This window comes from Varanus komodoensis, unplaced genomic scaffold, assembly GCF_004798865.1.
Source record: "Varanus komodoensis strain SLA01 unplaced genomic scaffold, ASM479886v1 scaffold18_3, whole genome shotgun sequence".
Lineage (NCBI taxonomy): Eukaryota > Metazoa > Chordata > Lepidosauria > Squamata > Varanidae > Varanus > Varanus komodoensis.
The window spans coordinates 8,215,236-8,235,887 of NW_025335549.1; the positions used below are offsets into that span (position 1 = coordinate 8,215,236).

General features: G+C 40.2%; 1 protein-coding gene across 3 annotated transcripts in view; it reads left to right on the forward strand.

The window, feature by feature from the left end:
- Nucleotides 1–20,652, forward strand: part of DIAPH2 (diaphanous related formin 2) — a 296,692-nt gene that overhangs the window by 212,404 nt on the left and 63,636 nt on the right. For all 3 annotated transcript variants that reach the window (XM_044427231.1, XM_044427232.1, XM_044427230.1), the window contains one exon: nt 6,751–6,846. In XM_044427231.1, coding sequence (XP_044283166.1) covers nt 6,751–6,846 — 96 coding nt within the window. The remainder of the gene's footprint in view (nt 1–6,750; nt 6,847–20,652) is intronic.

Sequence of the window (20,652 nt, forward strand, 5' to 3'; positions counted from 1 at the left end):
TAGTGTAAACACAACAATGTTCTAATTGGTATGTGAGCAAGCCTTTGCTTCATATTACACTCTGATATGAAATACATGTTCACTTATTTGCATCAGCAAAATTTCGTCTATTTTAATTAAAATGTTAATATGAATCACTGTGCTCCTGAAGAGAAATGCTTCTTTAAAATACCTTGTTCTCAAGGTTATTTGTTTGACATGCAAAACAGTTTAGCAACTGAAAATGTGGTCAGCAGTCATTTCAGATAAATGAAATCCAGGTGGCTGCACTTTTGAAATCTTACATACAATAAATGTTATAGGCAGGTGGTAGTCTGCAGCCTGCAGCCACATACAGTTAAGCCCTTTGTTGCCACATCTCCACTCTACTGGACTTCCAAGCAGCTAACAGGTTGTGGTCATGTTGTATAGCATCACTGCAGGTTACAAAGGGCCTCTTCGCATTGTGCTGTATCAACTTGTGCTCGTTGGCTACTGTGGGGCTGCTTTTTGCCCACATTCCTTTTAATTATGATGATTGAAAAAAAGGCTTGTGATGGAAAAGATGGTGTGCAGCAAAAATGACCTCTCAGTGAATTAAACCTGATTCCTCATAGCTGAAGATTTTTTCTCTCACCTGAGGGAATGGAGGAAGGTATTTGTGAGGGTGCAGAGGCTGCACAAAAGGAGGAGGGTTCCAAAAGCTGTAACTTGTGCTGACACTGAAATGAAAGGAGAAGCGAAAACTGGGGAATATCCCAGTATTCTCTCTGTTTTATTAGTACGTTAGCTTGCAAAGGAGTTAAAATAAGCGCTAACAAACGGCAGATTGTCATTTCCTGAAACCCACATAGCATTTCTGGATTTGGGAGCGTTTTCAGAAGGAGCCACCAGGTGTCAGATTCGATATAGCCCAGGGCTAGCAGCTGTTGGGACTGATGTCATTATACTCACTGCCAGTACATGGCTCCTGTCGTCTCCTTGCAAGAGACGTGGATAAAGGATAGCAAAGGAGTTTTAATGGACAGAAGACCATGTTAGAATGTATACCTGCTGATGGTGGAGAAGACTTTACAATGTGCAAATATTTTCACCTAAGAGCTAACTTAACCTCAATTCGAGTTCCAAATTTTTTTTATCACTACACTGCTACATTTTAAACATCAATGAATGTTTAAAAACATTCTCCTGCTTTTCTTTTAGTGAACTATTAGCATGCATATATTCTGAATACAGTTTCTGTAATATTGTATGATATACCTTTGGGTTTCAGTGTGGTTGATATATTCAACGTGTGGTGGAAAGTGTATATAATCCATTGCTGAATTCAGCTGCACATGAGTCTTCAGTTGGGGTCTGGATCCACTGACCATGACAGACTGAATGTAGAACCCGCTGACAACCTTGTCCTTTATTATCCTTATCCTTTATTTGTAATATTTTATTTATTTATTTATTTATTTATTTATTTATTTATTTATTTATTTATTTAGGGGACTTCTATGCTGCCCCATTCGCCGAAGCCTCGGGGCGGCTCACAACCATAAATATATAGAATCCAATAAAACAAAATAAATTAACAATATAAATTAAGTCACCCTGGCAAAAGAATAAAATGGATAAATAATATTAACAATTAAAATAACATTTGAATAAAAAGGCCTTCGCCTGGCGCCGAAAAACAAATAACAACGGCACCAGGCGGACCTCTCTGGGGAGCGCATTCCACAGATGGGGCACCTCTGCAGAGAAAGCCCTCCTCCGAGTACTTACCCTCCTAATTTCCTTCATGGAGGGTTCCTGGAGAAGGGCCTCTCCCGCAGATCTCAAGGGGCGGGCGGGCATATATGGATGTAGAGGAGGGGAAGAGCAGAACAAAGAGATGAATGTGTAGGGTAATGCCATGTTAAAAATGAGGTTAAAGTTGAGTCTAAGACTACAGCATCAAAATACCTCCTGATTGTATACGAATGCTGCATTATGTAATGATGGCTGTTGAAATTATTTTGGAATTTTAAAATGAAGTCTGAATGGTAAATTGGCAATCCCATTTGAATTATACATATATCATTAATTTGCCTTAGAACTGTGATATAGCTTTCTACATGAAAAAGCATTTTTCTTCAAGGATGCCTATTAAACATTTTATACAGGGCCATAACTATCTTCAGCATTCAGCAATGCGCTTGACACTCTCGCTAACGTTTTGGCAAGAAGTTATTTAAGCCTATGAGCCTTGGATGTCTAGGCCTGGTTTTGATATTAGCCCTACTGCTTGACTTATAAGAGTTAGCATTGTGGGAGGCAGACACAAACAATTTTGGATTCTAGTGAAAGGTTGGGAACTACATAAAACAGGAACTTATAAAATATTTTTTATATAATCTGACTGTAATAGTTACTACTGCTTCCTACTGAGTAGCTGAATGAAGAAGCTTTTTTCATTTATCACTGTATCAAATGGCAACAAATACGTACAGTGTTAACATCAAAATGACTTCATTAAATGTGAGTGCTTTGCTCAGGTTTTATGATGAAATTTTCCCCTGGGAACTATTTATAAATGTCCACTGAGAATAAAACTTATTGAGAATAAATAAAGTCTTAGTCAGCAGCTGGATTTGCTGAGCATTGTTTTGAAGTATAAATGAAATATCCAACTCCTCATTCAGGGCACAAACCTCCAACTGATTTGAAGAGACTTGTCGCCCCACAGTTGCTATTTTCTCCATCTTCATTCCCTCTACTTTTCTTACTAGCATGCAGCAAATGTTTCTGACAAATGAATAAGGAAGGGGAGAGCAAAATGACAGTTGTGGTCCTTGTGGCACCATTTGGACAGGGATATCTGATAGTTCTTCCCAATTTTAGTAAGATATAAGAAAAATGCAGACTTGTAGCTTGGCTCTTTCTTTCATTGAAAAAAACAAACAAGCAAACTCTGAACTATAATTGAGTGCATTCACATATCATGTTAACCCATCCTTGCTTTAAGCCACAGTGAGTTGCTGACTGTATCCTCAACCATGGGGAGCCCAACAGATGATCAGTGTGTTATTGGGCCTCCCTCATTTCATTCCATAGGCATCACAGAAGATACTGCAAAAAAAAAAAAAAAAAAAAAAACACCATGCCAACGTGCCTGTCCCTGCCATGTCCGTAAGCCTTTTCATGATTTTTTCCATTAAACTTTATTCCCCCTGAAAATTGCAAAGAACAGCTGACATGAAACACTTTTGACAGCTACAGACAGTCCTTTTATAGAGTGCCACAGTTGTACTTTGAAGGGAATGCCTGATGGTTGCCAAACATTTTATTATTTTGTTTCCAATAATTTTGAGGAACAACATTTTGCAAATATTTCCTAATGGTATGTATGTATTTAGTATTTAGTCTGAGAAGGAACAACTCTCAACTCAGAGAAGACCCTGATTCTGGGAAAGAAGAGGGGGACAGTAGAGGATGAGTTGGCTAGATGGAGTTACTGGGGCAGTGGGTGTGAGCATGGGCGGGCTCCAAGGGATGGTGGAAGACAGGAGAGCCTGAAGGAATGTTGTCCATGGGGTCATGATGTGTCGGGCATGACTTTGTGACTAAAAACAGTGTATTTAGTCACACATTTTATTTCTGATTGATTTAGTTAAAATATCTATATGCCACCTATTTTAACTACACATTTGCATTTGTGCAAGTAGGAAACCTTGGATGGGAATTGTGCAGAAGGAATTTCATCATCGAAATTGCAGACTAGTTTATTCCTCCCCACTTTCTGCATGTGACAGTAGTCAACAGGCAAGCAATCAAATGTTACCAAAGCCGTGTGTGATCCTAGCTCATGAAGGGAGGTAGCAACTCATTCCCTTCCTTTGTGGCAAGATTCTGGGGAGTGAGAAAATGGGATTTGTGTTCCAGTGGTGTCCTTTGTGCTGATTCACAAAATTCTACTGCCTCAGGAACATGCAGAAGTATGAGTTACCCCAGTTACAAAGGTGGTTAATTTGGCAGTAGTCCAAGTTTAAACTCTATTTTTTAAGGAAGACTTATTAAGAATTGCAAGACGTCTGTTGTTTGCTTTTTGTCTGCTTTTGCAGAGAATTATATGCCAAAAGACTTAGAAGCCAATTTCCTGTACCCATGATGTGGTCAGTTGCCCAGGTTAGGTGATATGGCAACCCATCATAAGCTGTTGCAGTGGCCTTTTGCCCTTGAACAAGCTGCTTTGAGGAAATTGTTCGGGATTGACAAGAAAGTCCATGAAGGATAGCAACACACAATACATTATTATGTCAAGTAATCCAATCATTATGTTTTCCCATTGGTGACAAAAAGAGTTATCCCATAGCTGCATGATTTCTGTTATTACTCTTTTGGTACAAAATCTTCCAAACTTTCATTTTATCATTCGTTTTCTCTCAGCTTTTGCCTTTCCTCCTTGTGAATTGTTTCTTTAGGTTAATTCATTTATCTGTGAACTATGCTGAAATGCTTTGATTCCCTGCTTTTGCAAATATATCTGTAAATAAGCTATATAAACCCTAGTGCTGATTCTTCTGATAAAGTATAGTTATAAAAAATAAAGATGGTTAATCCCTTCTGTTGCTCCTGAGATGGATGAAATGTCAGATCTATATGATTAACCATGTAAGTTTGGAAACTTAGTGTGCTGGAGAAATGTTTTGCGTAATCTACACCATTAGCAGCTTGTTCCGTGCCTGCCCAAATTGCTATAGATAATTACTTGATGTGCACCAGAGCAGATTGGTTCTTTCTTTCTATCTTTCTGTCTTTCTGTCTTTCCTAAACTGGAGTTTTGCAGCTATGGACTGGGAATGCCACTTCAAGAGAATACTTAGGCAGTAAGGTGGTGAGCCAGCAGAGTAAGATTTGTTTAGTGATGATGTTACTGGCTTATCCTAGTGCTTCTAGCATTTATCTCTCAGCCTTTTTCTACTTTTTTGCTTTTAAAATTAACAAAAGACTTTTCAAGCACTGACCACAGGACTGGTATTTGGTCTAAAAAGTACACTCAAATGAATTTTACATTTTCATGTATTTTTTTAAAACTAGAATGGAGCAATGTGACTTAAAAAAAATAGAGCAGAGTAATTCATTATTTCATTCTGAGGTAACATTTACAAGCAGAGAAATCTAAATGGCAAAAAAATAGATTTTAAGAAAAGAGCAGCTCAAAACCAAAGTATAAGGGTGGCCTTCCCTGTACCACATGCTTTACTGGCACTGCAGTCCAGCTTTCCATTTCAGCTTGGGGCTTTCTGGCATAGTGAGAGTGATAGACTCTTGATCTGAGCAAGTTCTCATAATAAAAAACAAGGACATGCTAGTATGAAACTCTGCATATCCCTGCTTGCGTGCATGTGCAACAACTATGCAGGCAGGTTTATTTAATTCCCACTGAAATCTGCAGATGTTCAGTGCTTCTGACTGCGGACAGGCTAGAGACTCTGTGCACAGTTCAGCTATGTGGCATTCTTGTCACCAATTAGTGCTCAGCGGGCTTAAAACGACACAAGTCAAATAAATGCAGCATTGTTAAAATAATGCAAAGTTGTGCAGCCTTCATTTTTGATGGCACTGCATCTGATGATGGACAATCCACAGGTGTAAACAAAGAAAACCACCGCCAACCTTCAGTGTATGTAGCGACCCTCTGCAGATGAAATGTAATATGATTATAGATAAAGTAAGTAGCATGGCTCATTGGTCCTCTTCAGACTTACAGCTTTCCTACCCTGTATCTCTTGCATTAGTACATGCTGCTACAGGCCCTTATTAACAGAACAAATTGAAACAAGGAGTTACACATTAGCTTTCATATAGCCCAAAGTGCCTGATCCTGCTTCACCTTGGAGCAGAGCAGCATCAGGTCTGGTTGAAATCTGGATGGGTGACTTAATGTTGGGAACCATCCAGAGAGCTCTTGCTGTGGGTGGTGCAGAAATGTACTTAGCAATAACAACAACAGCATTAACACAAATAGTGGACAAATAAATAAAATGTTTTAACCAGATTCCATAATCCATGAGGAACAGAAGTAATTCTGAGACCTAAATGTTGAATGTGGTTTTGCGTATGGATTGTTAGAGTGTTAAGTTTTCTTTAGTGGTACTTCCTTTCCAGACTGTCTCTCCTAATACTGAAGTTTTAGTATAATCATACCTGATTATTAAAAGCGAGGAGGGAAGGGGCACATGTTAAGTATGTTAATTTGACATCCGTACTTGAGATTGGTAGAAATTGACTCCCTGCTTGCAACTGCTTTCTCATACATTTGTATATTTGTTGCTCCTGTGAATATTTCAGTGCCATCGAAATGAATGGCAAAAGTGGTACTCGGAAAAGCTCTCCTTCTGCACTGATTGGCAACAAACTCTTTCCTCTCAAATGGTTTCATGTGCATCAGTTCTGCTAAACGTTGCCAGTTTCAGGCTTAGGGATCTGTATAAGGACCTTATGGATGTCACAGCAATTGGCGATCCGCACCTGTTTATTTGCATATGGAGCATGTCACTGATAATAAACAAGATGAGGTCTTTAAACATCAGAAGAAAAGACAGTGGAAATTAATTATACTAATCAAATTTATAAATAAACAAGTCACTGGTATTACATGGAACTTGCCACTTTCATTATAGTACATTATATGCCTTTAATGTAGTGGTTCTAGATAAATGTTTGCTTTCCATATTTTTTACCCTTATGTTATAGCCTTAATTGCAAAAAGATTAATTTTACTTTCTCTGCTATTCACAGAGGGTGAAGAAACAGGAGTGATGGATAATCTTCTTGAAGCACTGCAATCTGGAGCAGCGTTCAGGGATCGCAGGAAACGAATGCCAAGAACTCAGGGTAGGACCATCCATCCATCCATTCAGCAGGGGGGTCTATCTAGAGTTTAAAGACTAGAAAGAGACGTCTGTTTGGGAAACTTATTTATGAGCTTCAGCCAAAATGATTTCTGGGTTAGCAGGAATATATGCAATCGCAAGTTTTAATATGGTAATTGTAGAGTGGAAAAATACAGTGTTCCCATTGGACCAGTTTGCATGGCATAATATGTCAGCATGGGTTCTCCTAGGGTTATCCAAGGTTTGTTTAATCTTTGAATAACCCATGACACCCGGCTTCACAAGGCACACGAAACTGCTGTGTGCCATTGCTGAAGCTTGCATATTCAAAATACTAATAAGCATCTCATTCTTACATCCCTGTGGGTGAGCTAAGCCATGGTGCTTTACTGTAATGTGCAGGCTAGGCGACAGTGTTTGATAAGCATTAAGTTAACAGAAGTCAGTGTTCCATAACTTGCGGAACAACACCGAAAACCGTTAGTATAATTAAAATGACTCAGCTGAAGTTCTTAGGTATTAAGAATTGTGAATTCTAATGTTTATTATTGCATGCTCTTTTATTGTTGGTTGCATTATATCAGTAGTCTGCTTGCTTTGATTTAAAATAAATGGTTGCTTGGTATGTTTAAGTCAAATACATACCAGCCCAAGACTAGTCTGCCTTGGCTTGCACTGCAGACTTTTATTTGATTGATTGATTGACTGATTGATTAAAAGCTTTTCTAACCCGTCCACCACTAGTGTCTTGGGACAGCTTTCAATAAAAAACAATTTTTTAGTTAGTATCAGTATGGTTCCAGGTATCTCAGAAAAGTATATGTCCACATGTAGTCCATAACTCCTAAATTAGGATTATTTTTTTAGTATGATCTTCCTGAAAGTTGTCATCCAGGTGAGAGCTTTTGCCTGCTAAATTAAAAACAGAGTCTCTGTTGCTGTTTGTCTTTTTCTTACATAAGCACACACTTTTACATTTGTATTTTAAGTTCTTCTGAATAAAATTAGGAACCCATCTAATGAAAGGAAAAAACTTACCTGTTTTCATAAGGTATTTTTAATTTGTTTATCACATTTGTATGCCACCCCATAGCCAGAGGTATTCAGGTACAAACTAGCACAGATATTGAGTTGTTTCAGGTACAGTGCCCAACCATGGTGTTATATGTGCAAGTAACTGCAACCCTCAGGCTCCGCTTTATTCCCTCATGTGCTCTGATTAGAACCTTCTGATTTGTGACAGATTATAGGTTGCTGTTTCATCAAAACCTGGCAAAGCATGGGTTGAGCAAATCATCCTTAATGTGTAAACTATCATTTCTTTTCTGAACACAAAGATCAGAAACCTCTCATCATGATACGGGTGTTAAGGAGGGGAAGAAGGCAGTTGTCACACTTTGGGATGTGAGCAGCAGGAGACAAGACAGAGGCATCTGGACCAGGGCAACATAACCCAAGGAAATGTAGTGTCCAAAGTTCAATAGCAAGTCCAAATCCTCTGCAGAGAGCAGGCCAAGGTCAGGAAGCAGAAGTATGCATCAGGGCAAAGTAAGGACACTGTCACGAACAAACCAAAAGTCAAGAGTAGGAAGGCAAGAAAAAACAAGGAGCCAGATACCTTGAGGTAGGATAACTTGATGGAATTCAAGAGCTATGAAAGTGTGGCAAACAAGGCAAGACAATACACAGCAATGCATAGTGGGTAGCAGATGCATCTAGGATAACACAAGGAGATGTACCTTGCCACAGCCAACAGGAATAACTGCATTGCTTATTATTATTATTATTATTATTATTATTATTATTATTATTATAACCTTTCTATGCCGCCCCTTGCCGAAACCTCGGGGCGGCTTACAGCATGATAAAATACATTGAAATACAATAGTACATAATAAATTACCATTAAATATAACAATACAAAAAATACATTGATTTACAAATACAAAATTAAAATTATCAGTATAAAATAAAAATATAGGAGGAGAAAGAGAAGGAAGAAGAAGTTGCCCAGGCCAGATCATATGTTTTAACAATTGAAATGATGTTTAAATAAAAAGGTCTTTACCTGGCGCCGAAAAACCAGTAACGACGGTGCCAGGCGGACCTCTTTGGGGAGTGAATTCCATAGGTTGGGCGCCACCGCAGAGAAAGCCCTCCTTCGGGTACTTACTCTCCTAATTTCTTTCATGGAGGGTTCCCGGAGAAGGGACTCTCCCGCAGATCTCAAAGGGCGGTCGGGCATATACGGACGTAAGCGCTCGTTCAGGTAGCCAGGACCCAAGCCGTTTAGGGCTTTGTAGGTCATAATCAACACCTTGAATTGGGCCCGGGCTTCAATGGGAAGCCAGTGAAGCTGATGGAGGACTGGAGTCATGTGAGCATAACGCCCCGTCCCCGTCAGCAACCTGGCAGCTCTATTTTGCACCAATTGAAGTGTTCGGACTGTCTTCAGGGGAAGCCCCACGTAAAGCGCGTTACAAAAGTCTAGGCGGGAAGTCACCAGCGCGTGTGTCACCGTCGCCAGGCAGTCGTATTCCAGGTAGGGGCGCAGCTGATTAATCAGCCGAAGCTGAAGGAAGGCGTTCCTTGCTACCGCTGTCACCTGAGCTTCCAAAGAAAGCTCCGGGTCGAGGAGTACTCCTAAGCTGCGGACCTTATCCCTAAGAGGGAGTGTTGCACCATTCAGGACCAGGTCAAATCCACCCTCTCCGAAACCCGATCCACCAACCAACAGGACCTCCGTCTTGTCTGGGTTGAGTTTCAGTTTATTGGCCCTCATCCATTCCCTTACCTCGGCCAAGCACCGGTTCAGCACAGCCACTGCCTCACCTGGATTAGTGGAGAATGAGAGGTAAAGCTGGGTATCATCAGCGTATTGATGATTCCGCAGCCCACACCTCCTGATGACCTCTCCCAGCGGTTTCATATAGATGTTAAATAGCAGAGGGGATAGAATGGAGCCCTGTGGTACCCCATGGCATAGCTGCCATGACGTAGAGACATGGTCCCCCAGCACTACCTTCTGGAATCGACCGTCGAGATAGGAGTGGAACCACTGCAAAGCAGTGCCTCCAACCCCCAATCCCGCAAGTCTATCCAGAAGGATACCATGGTCGATGGTATCGAAAGCCGCCGAGAGGTCCAGAAGAACCAACAGGGATGTACTCCCCCTGTCCTTCTCCCTGCACAGGTCGTCGTACAGGGCGACCAAGGCAGATTCAGTACTGTACCCGGGTCTGAAGCCGGACTGAAAAGGATCCAGATAATCAGTTTCCTCCAAGAGTGCTTGGAGTTGTCCCGCCACCACTCGCTCCAGCACCTTGCCCAGAAACGGGATGTTGGCCACAGGTCTATAGTTAGTGGCCATCTCTGGATCCAGTGACGCTTTCTTCAGGACCGGTCGTATTACCGCCTCCTTTAAAGGGGCAGGCACTCGACCCTCCCTCAGAGAAGCGTTAACCACTTCCAAAATCCAGGTCCCAATCCCGTGCTTGGAGTTATTTATTAACCAAGACGGGCAAGGATCCAATAGGCAAGTGGTGGGACGTACTCTTCCAAGCACCTTGTCCACATCATTGGGCCGCAATAATTGAAATTCCTCCAGTAATTTTGGACCAGACGGTGGCAACAACGTAGCAAAATACAGCAAGAGAAAGCAGGCACCAGTTGCAGGAACCTGCCAACAGCAAGCAGGGAAGCCTGTGTTGCGGAGGCAACACAGCAGGCACAACACAACAGGGACCAGGTGCATCAAGGGTCAGGCAAGGTACAGGAGATGAACCATGCCACAACTTGCTGAAAGACCTGTGTTGCTGAGGTGAGACAGCAGGACTGGGTTGGGCAAGATACAGGTGCTACAGCAAACAGGAGGACCTGTATTACTTAGGCAAGTTCTGGAGACAAGAGCTTGCTCTCATATAGCTCTTCCCCCAGGGCTCCAGGCTGGAACTTATCAGGAGGCTGAGGGAGTGCTGGTTCTGGCCACCAGATGGAGCCCAGAGCTGCCCAGATCCTGACAGCAGTACACATGCCCCATAGATCTGTGACTGTATGTGTGCTTGGGACAGAGGCAGGAGAGTAATAACACCTGAATCAAACAATATATTGAATTGTTAATTCTAAAAGATCTTGAATAAGAGTAGCAATTTCATGCTTCCCTGTCTCGTTGCTTGGTCCTGGTATGTTTAGCCATCACTGGACATAGCTTGGATGGAGAACATTGTTACATCTCCCCAGTGCTTTTTTTGTAGGAAAAAAAAAGGTGCCGGAACTCACATCACCTCCAGCAGTAAGCACACACACCAATCCCAAGCCGCTATCTCTCACTATCAGATAGCAGATCGCAGACACAATAGCAGCCTGCAGGCACTATGTTAATGATGTTTGCTGCTGATCTGCTACCCCAAAATCACTTCGTAAAATCCATTGAAAAATGGTGCCGGAATGCTGTTCCAGTGCGTTCTATGACAAAAAAAAGTCCTGCATCTCCCTCCTTTCAGTTTCTACTAACCCTAACCCAACCCTGATCCTTAACACAGATGGTTGGACAAACTCCTTAGGCAAAAGCATAGACTGCCAGCAAATGTGTTTCTTTCAGAAAATTATCCAGAGTAATCTGGAAGCTTGGAAGTGAATCAGATGTACTTGCATTTATGAATATCGTATTAGGAAAAAACTTTTCTCATAGCTACATATATAAGACCTAATACTTCTAGGTGTAAGGGAAGATGTTCTTTGATGGGACAAGGACGTATGTTTTAGTAGCTTCCTTGCTATATCTGTTCAGTTTATGCAAGCTGGTATTTTCACCAATGGTCTCTGTGCATCCTTTCGATTACCCAGTACAGTAAATAAAGGTGAGTGGCTGCAGATTTGACCCTTCCATAATGTGCTACAACTGTCAATTATTGCTCTGTACATTTTATGAACGTGTGGTTTGTCAGAGCCCAGGAACCTCAGGTGCAGATGCCAGGCGGAAGTGTCATGTTTGTATGTACTTGTAACCCTGGGTATTGTGCCCTGTCCAAAGGCTCACAGGGTAGATTAAGTCAGATTCTGTGTATACAAGAAGAAACAGAATGCAGCATCAGATGCAACTCGGGGAACAAGCTTCCTTTAACATCAGCTGATCTTTCTGTAAGTCCATACTGGGTTTATTTTTATGACGTTGGGAGAGAATGCAAGAGGGAAAGATGCCCTTTGGAGAGCTGGGTGACCTCCAGCAAGAGGAACGAGGCTCCCCGGGCTCCACACACCAAATCAAGCTTTTTTCCCTGTAACAACAGAGCTGAGGCAATATAATGCTTGATGTCATATATCTTATTTTTTTATTTCGATTTATATCCTGCCTTTTTCCTACAAAGGGCTCAAGGCAGCTTACATCATTCTTCTCCTCCACCTTATCCCCACAACAACAACCCTGTGAGGTAGGCTGGGCTGAGAGCCTGTGACTGGCCCAAAGTCACCCAGTTGGCTCCATGGCCAAGCGGGGACTTGAACCCAGATCGTCCGAGTTCCAGTCCCATGCTTTTAACCACTGCGCCACACTGGCTCTCATCTTGCATTTTTAAAAACATGAATTTTGTATAGGTGCCACAATGACATCCTTTTGGCTAAACAAAATTTCTGCCTGTGCAATCTATAAATCAAAAATGCACCCTAACTATTCACGGCTGTTTCAGCTGTAGGGGTACATTTAATTAATTGCATGTCAATAAAGTGTTCACTCTCTCAGTCACTGCACTTCTGTACTAAATTCATTTTAAATAATATGGGGACAGAAGTCTTAATTGGTAATCCCCCCCACATTCTATTTATGTAAACATTGTAAAAAACAGAGCATAATTTAAATGTAGAACCTGAATCTTTGATATATTTCTTTCCTTAAAAGGCAGACATTTAATGAATCAGTGATAACATTTCAATATAGTGAAATTCTTGTTCCTTTAACAATTCTGCCAGAGCCCTATCATAGCAGAAACTGTTAAAGAGACACATTTGAGCATCATCCATCACTCTTTCACCAATTATCCATGACCTTTTATGCTAGCCCCAGGCTATGAGATTATAAGACAAGACCGATGCTGAAATATATTCCCTCTAATATTAGTTTAAGCAATTTTTTTCTGCATAGCTAACTATTATATCAGGATATATATATATATTTTTTTTTTACTTTGCACTAAGCTGCTAAATCTTTTAGTAAGAATTACATTTCTAGGCGCGTTAATAGCTACTGCCCTTTTAGGAATGTCCTAGTTCAGAAATATTACAGCTGCAGTGTCACTACGTGCCCCCCCCCCCCGACTTACTGCAGAGATGCTACTGCTCTGAGGTATGTGCACGGCTGTTTAGGCTTTAATTCTGAATCTGTGTGCACACCAACTATTTTTGTCTGTGCTGAGATACATTTGCTGAATAATTATTCAGTATTTTAGACAAACATGCTGGCATGTTATATTGCATCTCTGAATAAGAACCACCACAAGAGTCTAATGTGCATGATTTACTTGAGGAATCTGTTCCCACCTTTGTAGTTTATTTTAACAAATGGAGAATTAGAATCTGCTTTTTCAGTGTCTAAATGTATTTTACAAAAATGTGTTTTCGCTCAGGAAAGGGGCAAGAATACAATATCACTCCTTGTTTTGAGTCTTAATTCAAAACCACATGTATTCGGGGTGTGCACTGGGCACAAGAGTCTGCAGATTTAGAAACACAGAAAAAGAGCAAGTCAGAAGGGGTCTCCTGGGCCATCTAGTCTGACCCCCGGCTCCAGCTGGGTCTACTCACAACATGTCCACCATGTGCATGTCAAGACAGAACAGGAAATTTGATTCAGGCCAGTTTGTTAGTTGCCTAACCTGTAACACAGCAACTCACTAGTCACTGCAAAATAATAGGTCACCTACAGCAGTGAAATAAATTTAGTCGCACAAACAGAGGAGGGAAGGGGAAACGCCACCCACAAAGGAAAGCTCAGTAAGACAGGACAGTGTAGTAGTGACATTAACAGTGAGGTTTTGTAACTAGCATATACATTGCTGACACAGTACTAAAAGAAAAGAGGAAGAGTAAACCCTTCACAAGCACCTCAAGAGTGCTAAGATGCAGAAAGGTATGTGAGAGAAGTAACTCTGGCCCACTTCACAGGACACAGGAGCCTATGGTGGGTTAACCTATCCCTGGAGGCCGTTGCATTGTGCTGGGTGGCCACAGACACCTGGCTTGCTATGTGTTGCCATGTTATGCAGACCCATATGACACGGGTGGTTTGAGCAATTAGATATTCTTCGAGTAACCCTAAGACAAGTCATGGGTTACCTGAGGGCTGTCTGACCCTCAAACCCCTTGTGGTCTGGCTTCATATGGCACAACAAACCAGACCAAGCCAGGCACCTACAGGTGTCATGCCCAGAATGATAGAATAGTGTCCATGGGCAAATAAACCCATGGTGGACTGTCATGTTGGAAACCAGGCCACTGCCTGTACAGCCAATGTCTAACCAAAGATATAAAAGGCTGACTAGGCTAACACAAACAACTGCAAGAATGATCAAAACTTTAAAGAAGGAGGGATGGTGGTGTATTAAATCAATGTACGCAATGCATTGGGACTGGAATAGGAGAGTTTAGCAGGGAAAGCTGGAATAAAAGTATTCACTTAAAAATGAAAATTGAAAGATAAAGAAATCAGGAAGCTATAAAAGGCACAGCACAAACTCTTCTGAGTGGGATAGTGTAACTGGTGTCCTGCACCAGCAGGGGGTTGGACCTGATGGCCTTCATGGCCCTTTCCAACTCTACTATTCTATGATTCTATGATTCTCTCATACTCCAGAGCTCTTCAAATCTTGCTTCTCAAAATAAGATATCAAACATTCTCTGTGATTAGGATGTAGCCCTGATAGTCACTCAGCGTCCCACTCCCAAGGCAGTGCGAGATTTTCCACATGTGAAAAAGTGAAAGCAAAGTAACAAATCAAATATGCACTTAGTGAATTTCATTTCATTCAGAAAGACTTAATTCAGAGTTGACATTCATAGGATTGGGCCATTAGACCATTTTCAGATTGCTGTCCCAGTCTCTGTACTGGGACTTCACTTACAGAGATGCCCTTGGCATTGCATTATAATTACACACACATTCACTCCATAATGTGTGGAACCACCCACCTTCCATGGAAATGTGAGTCCTCTTATTATATATGTGGGTCTTCTCATTATGCATGTTCATCCCCTGAACTGGGGTTAATACATAAAAGCCTTTAAATATCCTGAAAGATAAATTACTCATGCTGTTCTGTGGCTCAGGATAGTCATATTCTTGTCCTGCTTGTGTATTGCTAGTTAGGTATGTTGCACTTAAGAATTACCAAATCTCTCCTATTTACATGTTCTGAATTAGCTTCTAAAAACTTACTTGCTTTGAAGAGGATGCATATCTCGGTGTTTTGCTGAAAAACAATCATAGGAATAAGATACATGTCATGTATCTGAATTTTTGAGTTAAATTTGCTCCTTGTTCAATTAACAGAGAAGTGTTCTGTAGTACATTAAAGGCTAAAGTGTGTATTACAGCATGGGCTTTCATGGGGTAAAGACCATTTTGTCATATGTAATTTATAATCGCATTTAAAATTGTTTGTTGTTAGTAATTGCTTTAGTCAAAGACCCCTATAAAGTGTCTCAAGGCAATCTTAAAAGTTGTATTTGTTCAGTAAATTGCTTTCAGTTCTCGTGCAGTTTATTTTATAATTATTCTAATGCCAGTAATAAGTAAATGATAAATCCTTATAAGAATTGGCTATAAGTAAAAATATCATCACAAAGGTATTTATTTTGCCTATAAGGCAATCATAATTGTGAAGGAGAAATGTCTAGGAATAACCTTACTTCAAGAAAACATCAACAACATTCAGAGCTATTTATTTGGCTGAGAAAGTTCCATCATCATTATTGACATAATAAATAGTTTGATGGAGAGCTCCAAGGAAGATCCCAATAATTATCTCTTAGGTACTTTTTAGTAGGAGGTAGTGTATGTTTGAAACAAAGGATTACTCCTATTTGTGAAATCCTACATAAGTGAAAGCCTTGGCATGATAATTGACTCGATAATTGGGGTTCAATCAATCTATGATTGAATAAGCACCTTATGCAGAATGAGCAGAAGTCTGTTTGCTCAACAGTGGAAGTCACCCTTAGGTTCCCACTTCAATACTATGCTCCTAAAATTAAGAAAACGCTGCCTAAATCAATTGCATACTTTAAGAATTTGTCCAAGAACCAGAAATTAGTTGGAAGAACTATTCTATTTGAAAATTACTGCTGAAAGCAGAAAAAAATACCACAGTTCTATGCATCCTTTGTCTTCTAAAGCAGCCATCTTTTTTCTGTTGAAGTAGAAGTTTTGTAAATATGCTGCTATTTGGTTCTAGAAATCAGGCATTCCTGTTATGCTACAACATTTAATCAAGCTTATTTCATTGTTGAAATTATAATTTATTAAAAACGCCCCACTCATTAAGGATACTGCAGTTTAGAACATATACTTCCTTCTGCCTCTCTGCCCCTGCTTTTTTTTCCCCAGAGTGACATTTCTTTTTCTACAATGGGGTAAAAGAATAGGGGAAAGTTGTTAGGTCAAGGTACAGAAGCTCTTGGGGGATTTCCCTGTAAAGAAAACAGTATATTCAGAAGGGGAGTTTTCCTCAGTAGATAAATCAAAGGGTTAAATACTTTCTCCGTGCTTGCTCTGATCCACTTAAATATCAGCATGCTTCCCCAGCTGATGTTCTTGGTTGCCACACTGGCCACTTCTGAGTAGGTTGCATTTCTGCAGAATTGCTTTGGAATTGGCTGATTCAGAAGACATGTCCTTTTTTGGGAAAACTCTTCCATTTGTTTGGTGTATATGCAGACACAACAAATTGAATTGAGCATTAGTGTGGTATAGTAGTTAAGAGTGTGGGACTGGAACTCAGGCGATCTGGGTTCTACAGTTCTAAATAGAATTTGATTTACAGAGTAGTAAGTATGAAGATCTAACTGCATAATAAAAATGATACAATAAAGGGAATTGGAAATGTCTGGTATATCCGTATGGAATGAGAATCTGGTAATGGTCTTTTGCAAAAATACCTGATACATAGATGTAAAGGGAAGGGAGCCTTTGTGATGCGGCTGCGAGTGCAGGACTGGGATTCAGGCAATCTAGGTTATTGTTCCCCCTCAGTCATGGGTCTCTGGGGTGGCATGGGCCATCCATGGACTCTTAGTTGAAATGCAGTGTTTTATGGGCTTATCATACTGATAATTTCTTGTCAAATAAAAATATGCTACGGCAGTCATTCATGAAAGCAGTTAATGTATCATTTATAGAAAACATATAACAGCTACTTAGTAAGCTACTCAATAGTGAAGATTTCTTTAAATTAGCAACATTCAAATTTATTGATTTAATCAAAACTGATATACCTGTGTGCATTTGTAATATTGTAGATTTGTATCAGCCGGAGTAAATATATTTTAATAATGAGGGGATGAGTTTTGTTTATATTTTTCACATTTAAGTGGTACTACTTAAGCTACAGGAGTTTTTGTCAAATAAAAGTAGAAGGGAAAACATAATTTTGTTGCATTGTAGTACCTAAAAGGAAATGGAACTGTGCATAGCTGGAATTTCAGTATATGAATCAAGGGCAGCCATTTTTATTAGAAGCATAAATACTAACACTAATGTGATGATTTTGTGGCACAAAAGGAACATTTATATTATGCCATATATATCATTTGGTGATGAGAGACAGCAGAAGGGAGAAATAGTGCATCCTGCAGAGTACTCAACATTCCCGTTCATTCTGTCATGTTCATTATGCGTTTGAAGTTCAAGGTTGGTTAGATCTTTCCTACTGTTAGTATGCAGTGTACTATTTCATATCAAATGATACATTCCGTGTCAAATGGTATCACATTATGCCAAGTTAAACAGTTCTGTGTTGTACTTTATCTTAGGTAGCAAAGCCTAGTCTGCCTTAAAATGGAAAATGCCGATACCAAAATCAATAGCTGTGTTTGAATTGCTAGTGTAGAAGGTTTCATGACCAAGGAGGGCTGGTGTCATAGGCGCAGACCTAGTGTCGGCCCTGATTCACCTGTAGGCATGCTGCTGCTTGCTATGATGACTTGCTTACTTCTTGCCATGACAAGAAAATTGGTATGCTCCACTTGTTTATTTATTTACAGTGGTACCTTGGCTCATGAACGTAATACGTTCCAGGACTCTGGCCCAACCAAAATTGGTCATGAGTCAAGTTAAATTTCCCCTAAGGTTCAATGTAAATAAGGTTAATCCATTCTGTAACTATTTGTGAAGCAAAGTGACAAAGAACAACAAAGATAGCAGCCATCTCCCCCCCCCCACCCTGAGCATGAGCGTGGCCATCTCTCCGCCCCCCAGCACAAGCGTGATCACACCCATCATCCCTGCACATCATCAGAGATGGGGCAGAGATGGGTGCGAATGTGGGCATGTTCGGGGGGGGGGAGACAGGCACAGTGGTGCTGCGGCGGGGGGGGGGTGAGATGGCCAAGATCGTAGTTGTGCTCGTGCAGGAAAGACGGGTGCACTCCTGTAGGAAAGACCGGTCAATCTCGGCCATCTCCTCCCCCTGCCCCCAGCACGATTGTGGCCATCTCTCCACCTGGCGGAGGGGTGGGTAGCCACAATCATGGTCATCACCCAATGCGGAGTTTGCGACCCGAGTCAAAATTTTTATGAGATTTTTGTTCGTGAACTGATTTGGTCATGAACTGAGGTGTTCATGAGTCAAGGTACCACTGTATTTAGAACCTGCCTATTCCCCGTGATTAGCACTCAAGTTGGTTCATGTTAAAATTCACACTGGATTGAATGACCAGTTGAGGATAAGAGCCCAATCGGGAGGAAGAGGGGCTTGCCCAAGGTATCCCTTAAAGCCTGGAGCTGGCACAGATTTGTAGTCGCCAAAGCTACGTGGACATTCTACATTTAAAAAAGCCTTAGATGAAGTAGTGAAATCTATACTGCCTGTCAGTTCTGAAGATTCAACTTTGCAACCTTTACATGATGTTCACTGAAAATTTCCTTTGGTTCGTATTTTGGCTATGACATTCTTATTGCCAAAAGAAGAGAGTTGGATGACTTTGGTTTTCTTAACATACACACACGCGCGCGCGCATGCGCGCGCGAAATAGGAGAAGGACATTTTCTATGCATCTTTTGGCAGACACTTTTCTATTTCTAACCAGACCTCAACCCACACACCCAACACCACCCTCAAATCAATTGTCTTATTTTCCTTTTCTTCATTAGTCATGAGCATTGACATAATTAAAATATAAATGGTCAAAAAAGAAGCATTTTCTTCTCCTTTAAGACATAAACAATTTCTTAAGTGAGCTTCCAGTAAATAAAACTTGATTGTAATGTTAATGTTATTTTTGTAGAGCTTTTCATATTGTTCAGATACAAACACCCATTACTGATGACAGTGTTCTAAAATTGTAAAATTGCTGTGTCTGCATTCATCTCAGTTCTGTGAGAAGCAGCAATGTGAAATTAGTATTTGAGCTTTACATTTGTTTTATGAAACATAGAAAACCAAGCTATCAGAGTCTTGTTTTCCACCAGCAGTGATACATTTTTCTTTAAAGAATTTTAGTCTTTTGTCCTGAAATGTTCTGAAACTTTTAGGTATTGGTTGCAATAGAGTCTTCTGAATCCTTTTCTTTGGCTCTATACTACTGCAAACATTTAATTTTTTATAACAACTGAATTCATTTCCAGATAGGAATAAGGACTTCTGCCCTGTTAGGTGGCCAAGACATATTTTAAATAAGTAAGATGGAATTTTGTTTAAAGATAAGGTAGGTTACAAAGAATAAGTATTTCCTTTGTCTCCCCTACCCCACACTCCTTGGGTTAAAGGTAATTATACAGAACATTCCATACAGATAGCAAATAACATTATAAAATGCTTTTTAAAAAAAAAATTACACACAATGCTTAAGGGTTTGTTTTTAAAATGGCTATTTGGGAACCATGAAGGCCCTGTAGTTGCTGCTTGTTTTCACATTTAGTCCTGCTAACAAATTTAATCCTGTAGAAAACCACTGTCTTTGTTTTGTTCATAAGGGTTCACTATCGATTAATGAACTGGTGGATGAAATCTATGTGTTTTCCACAAGATTCATTTCCTTCCATCTATCCTACCTAAACTATCTCTGTGAAAATGAACTTGGAAAGTTATAAAAAGCTATGATACAGAGGTGGAGCTTCTTTTTTTCACTTCCATTTTGCACATTGGAAGGGGATGTCACCAGGAGAAAGTGGGTTGGGATAGCCCATTTGTGTAATTATTATTATTATTAGAACATTTCTATGCTGCCCCTTGCCGAAGCCTCGGGGCGGCTTACAACACAATACAATACAATACAATACAATACAAAAATAACAATATAAAATTAAAATTAATAATATAAAATAAATAAAAAATATAAACGATATAAAAGAAGTTATAAAAGAAAAGTTATAAAAGAAAAGGAAAGAGAAGAAGTCACCCTGGCCAGATAAATAAGTAAATATTGTTAACAATTAAAATGACGTTTAAATAAAAAGGTCTTCAACTGGTGCCGAAAAACAAATAACGACACTGATTAATAATTCACACTGATTAGTGCAGGGCAAGATCTAGTGGCTTAGAACAACCTTGCAGGGTATTAACACCTAAAATATTAAAAACCTGATTAGTGATTGAGGGCT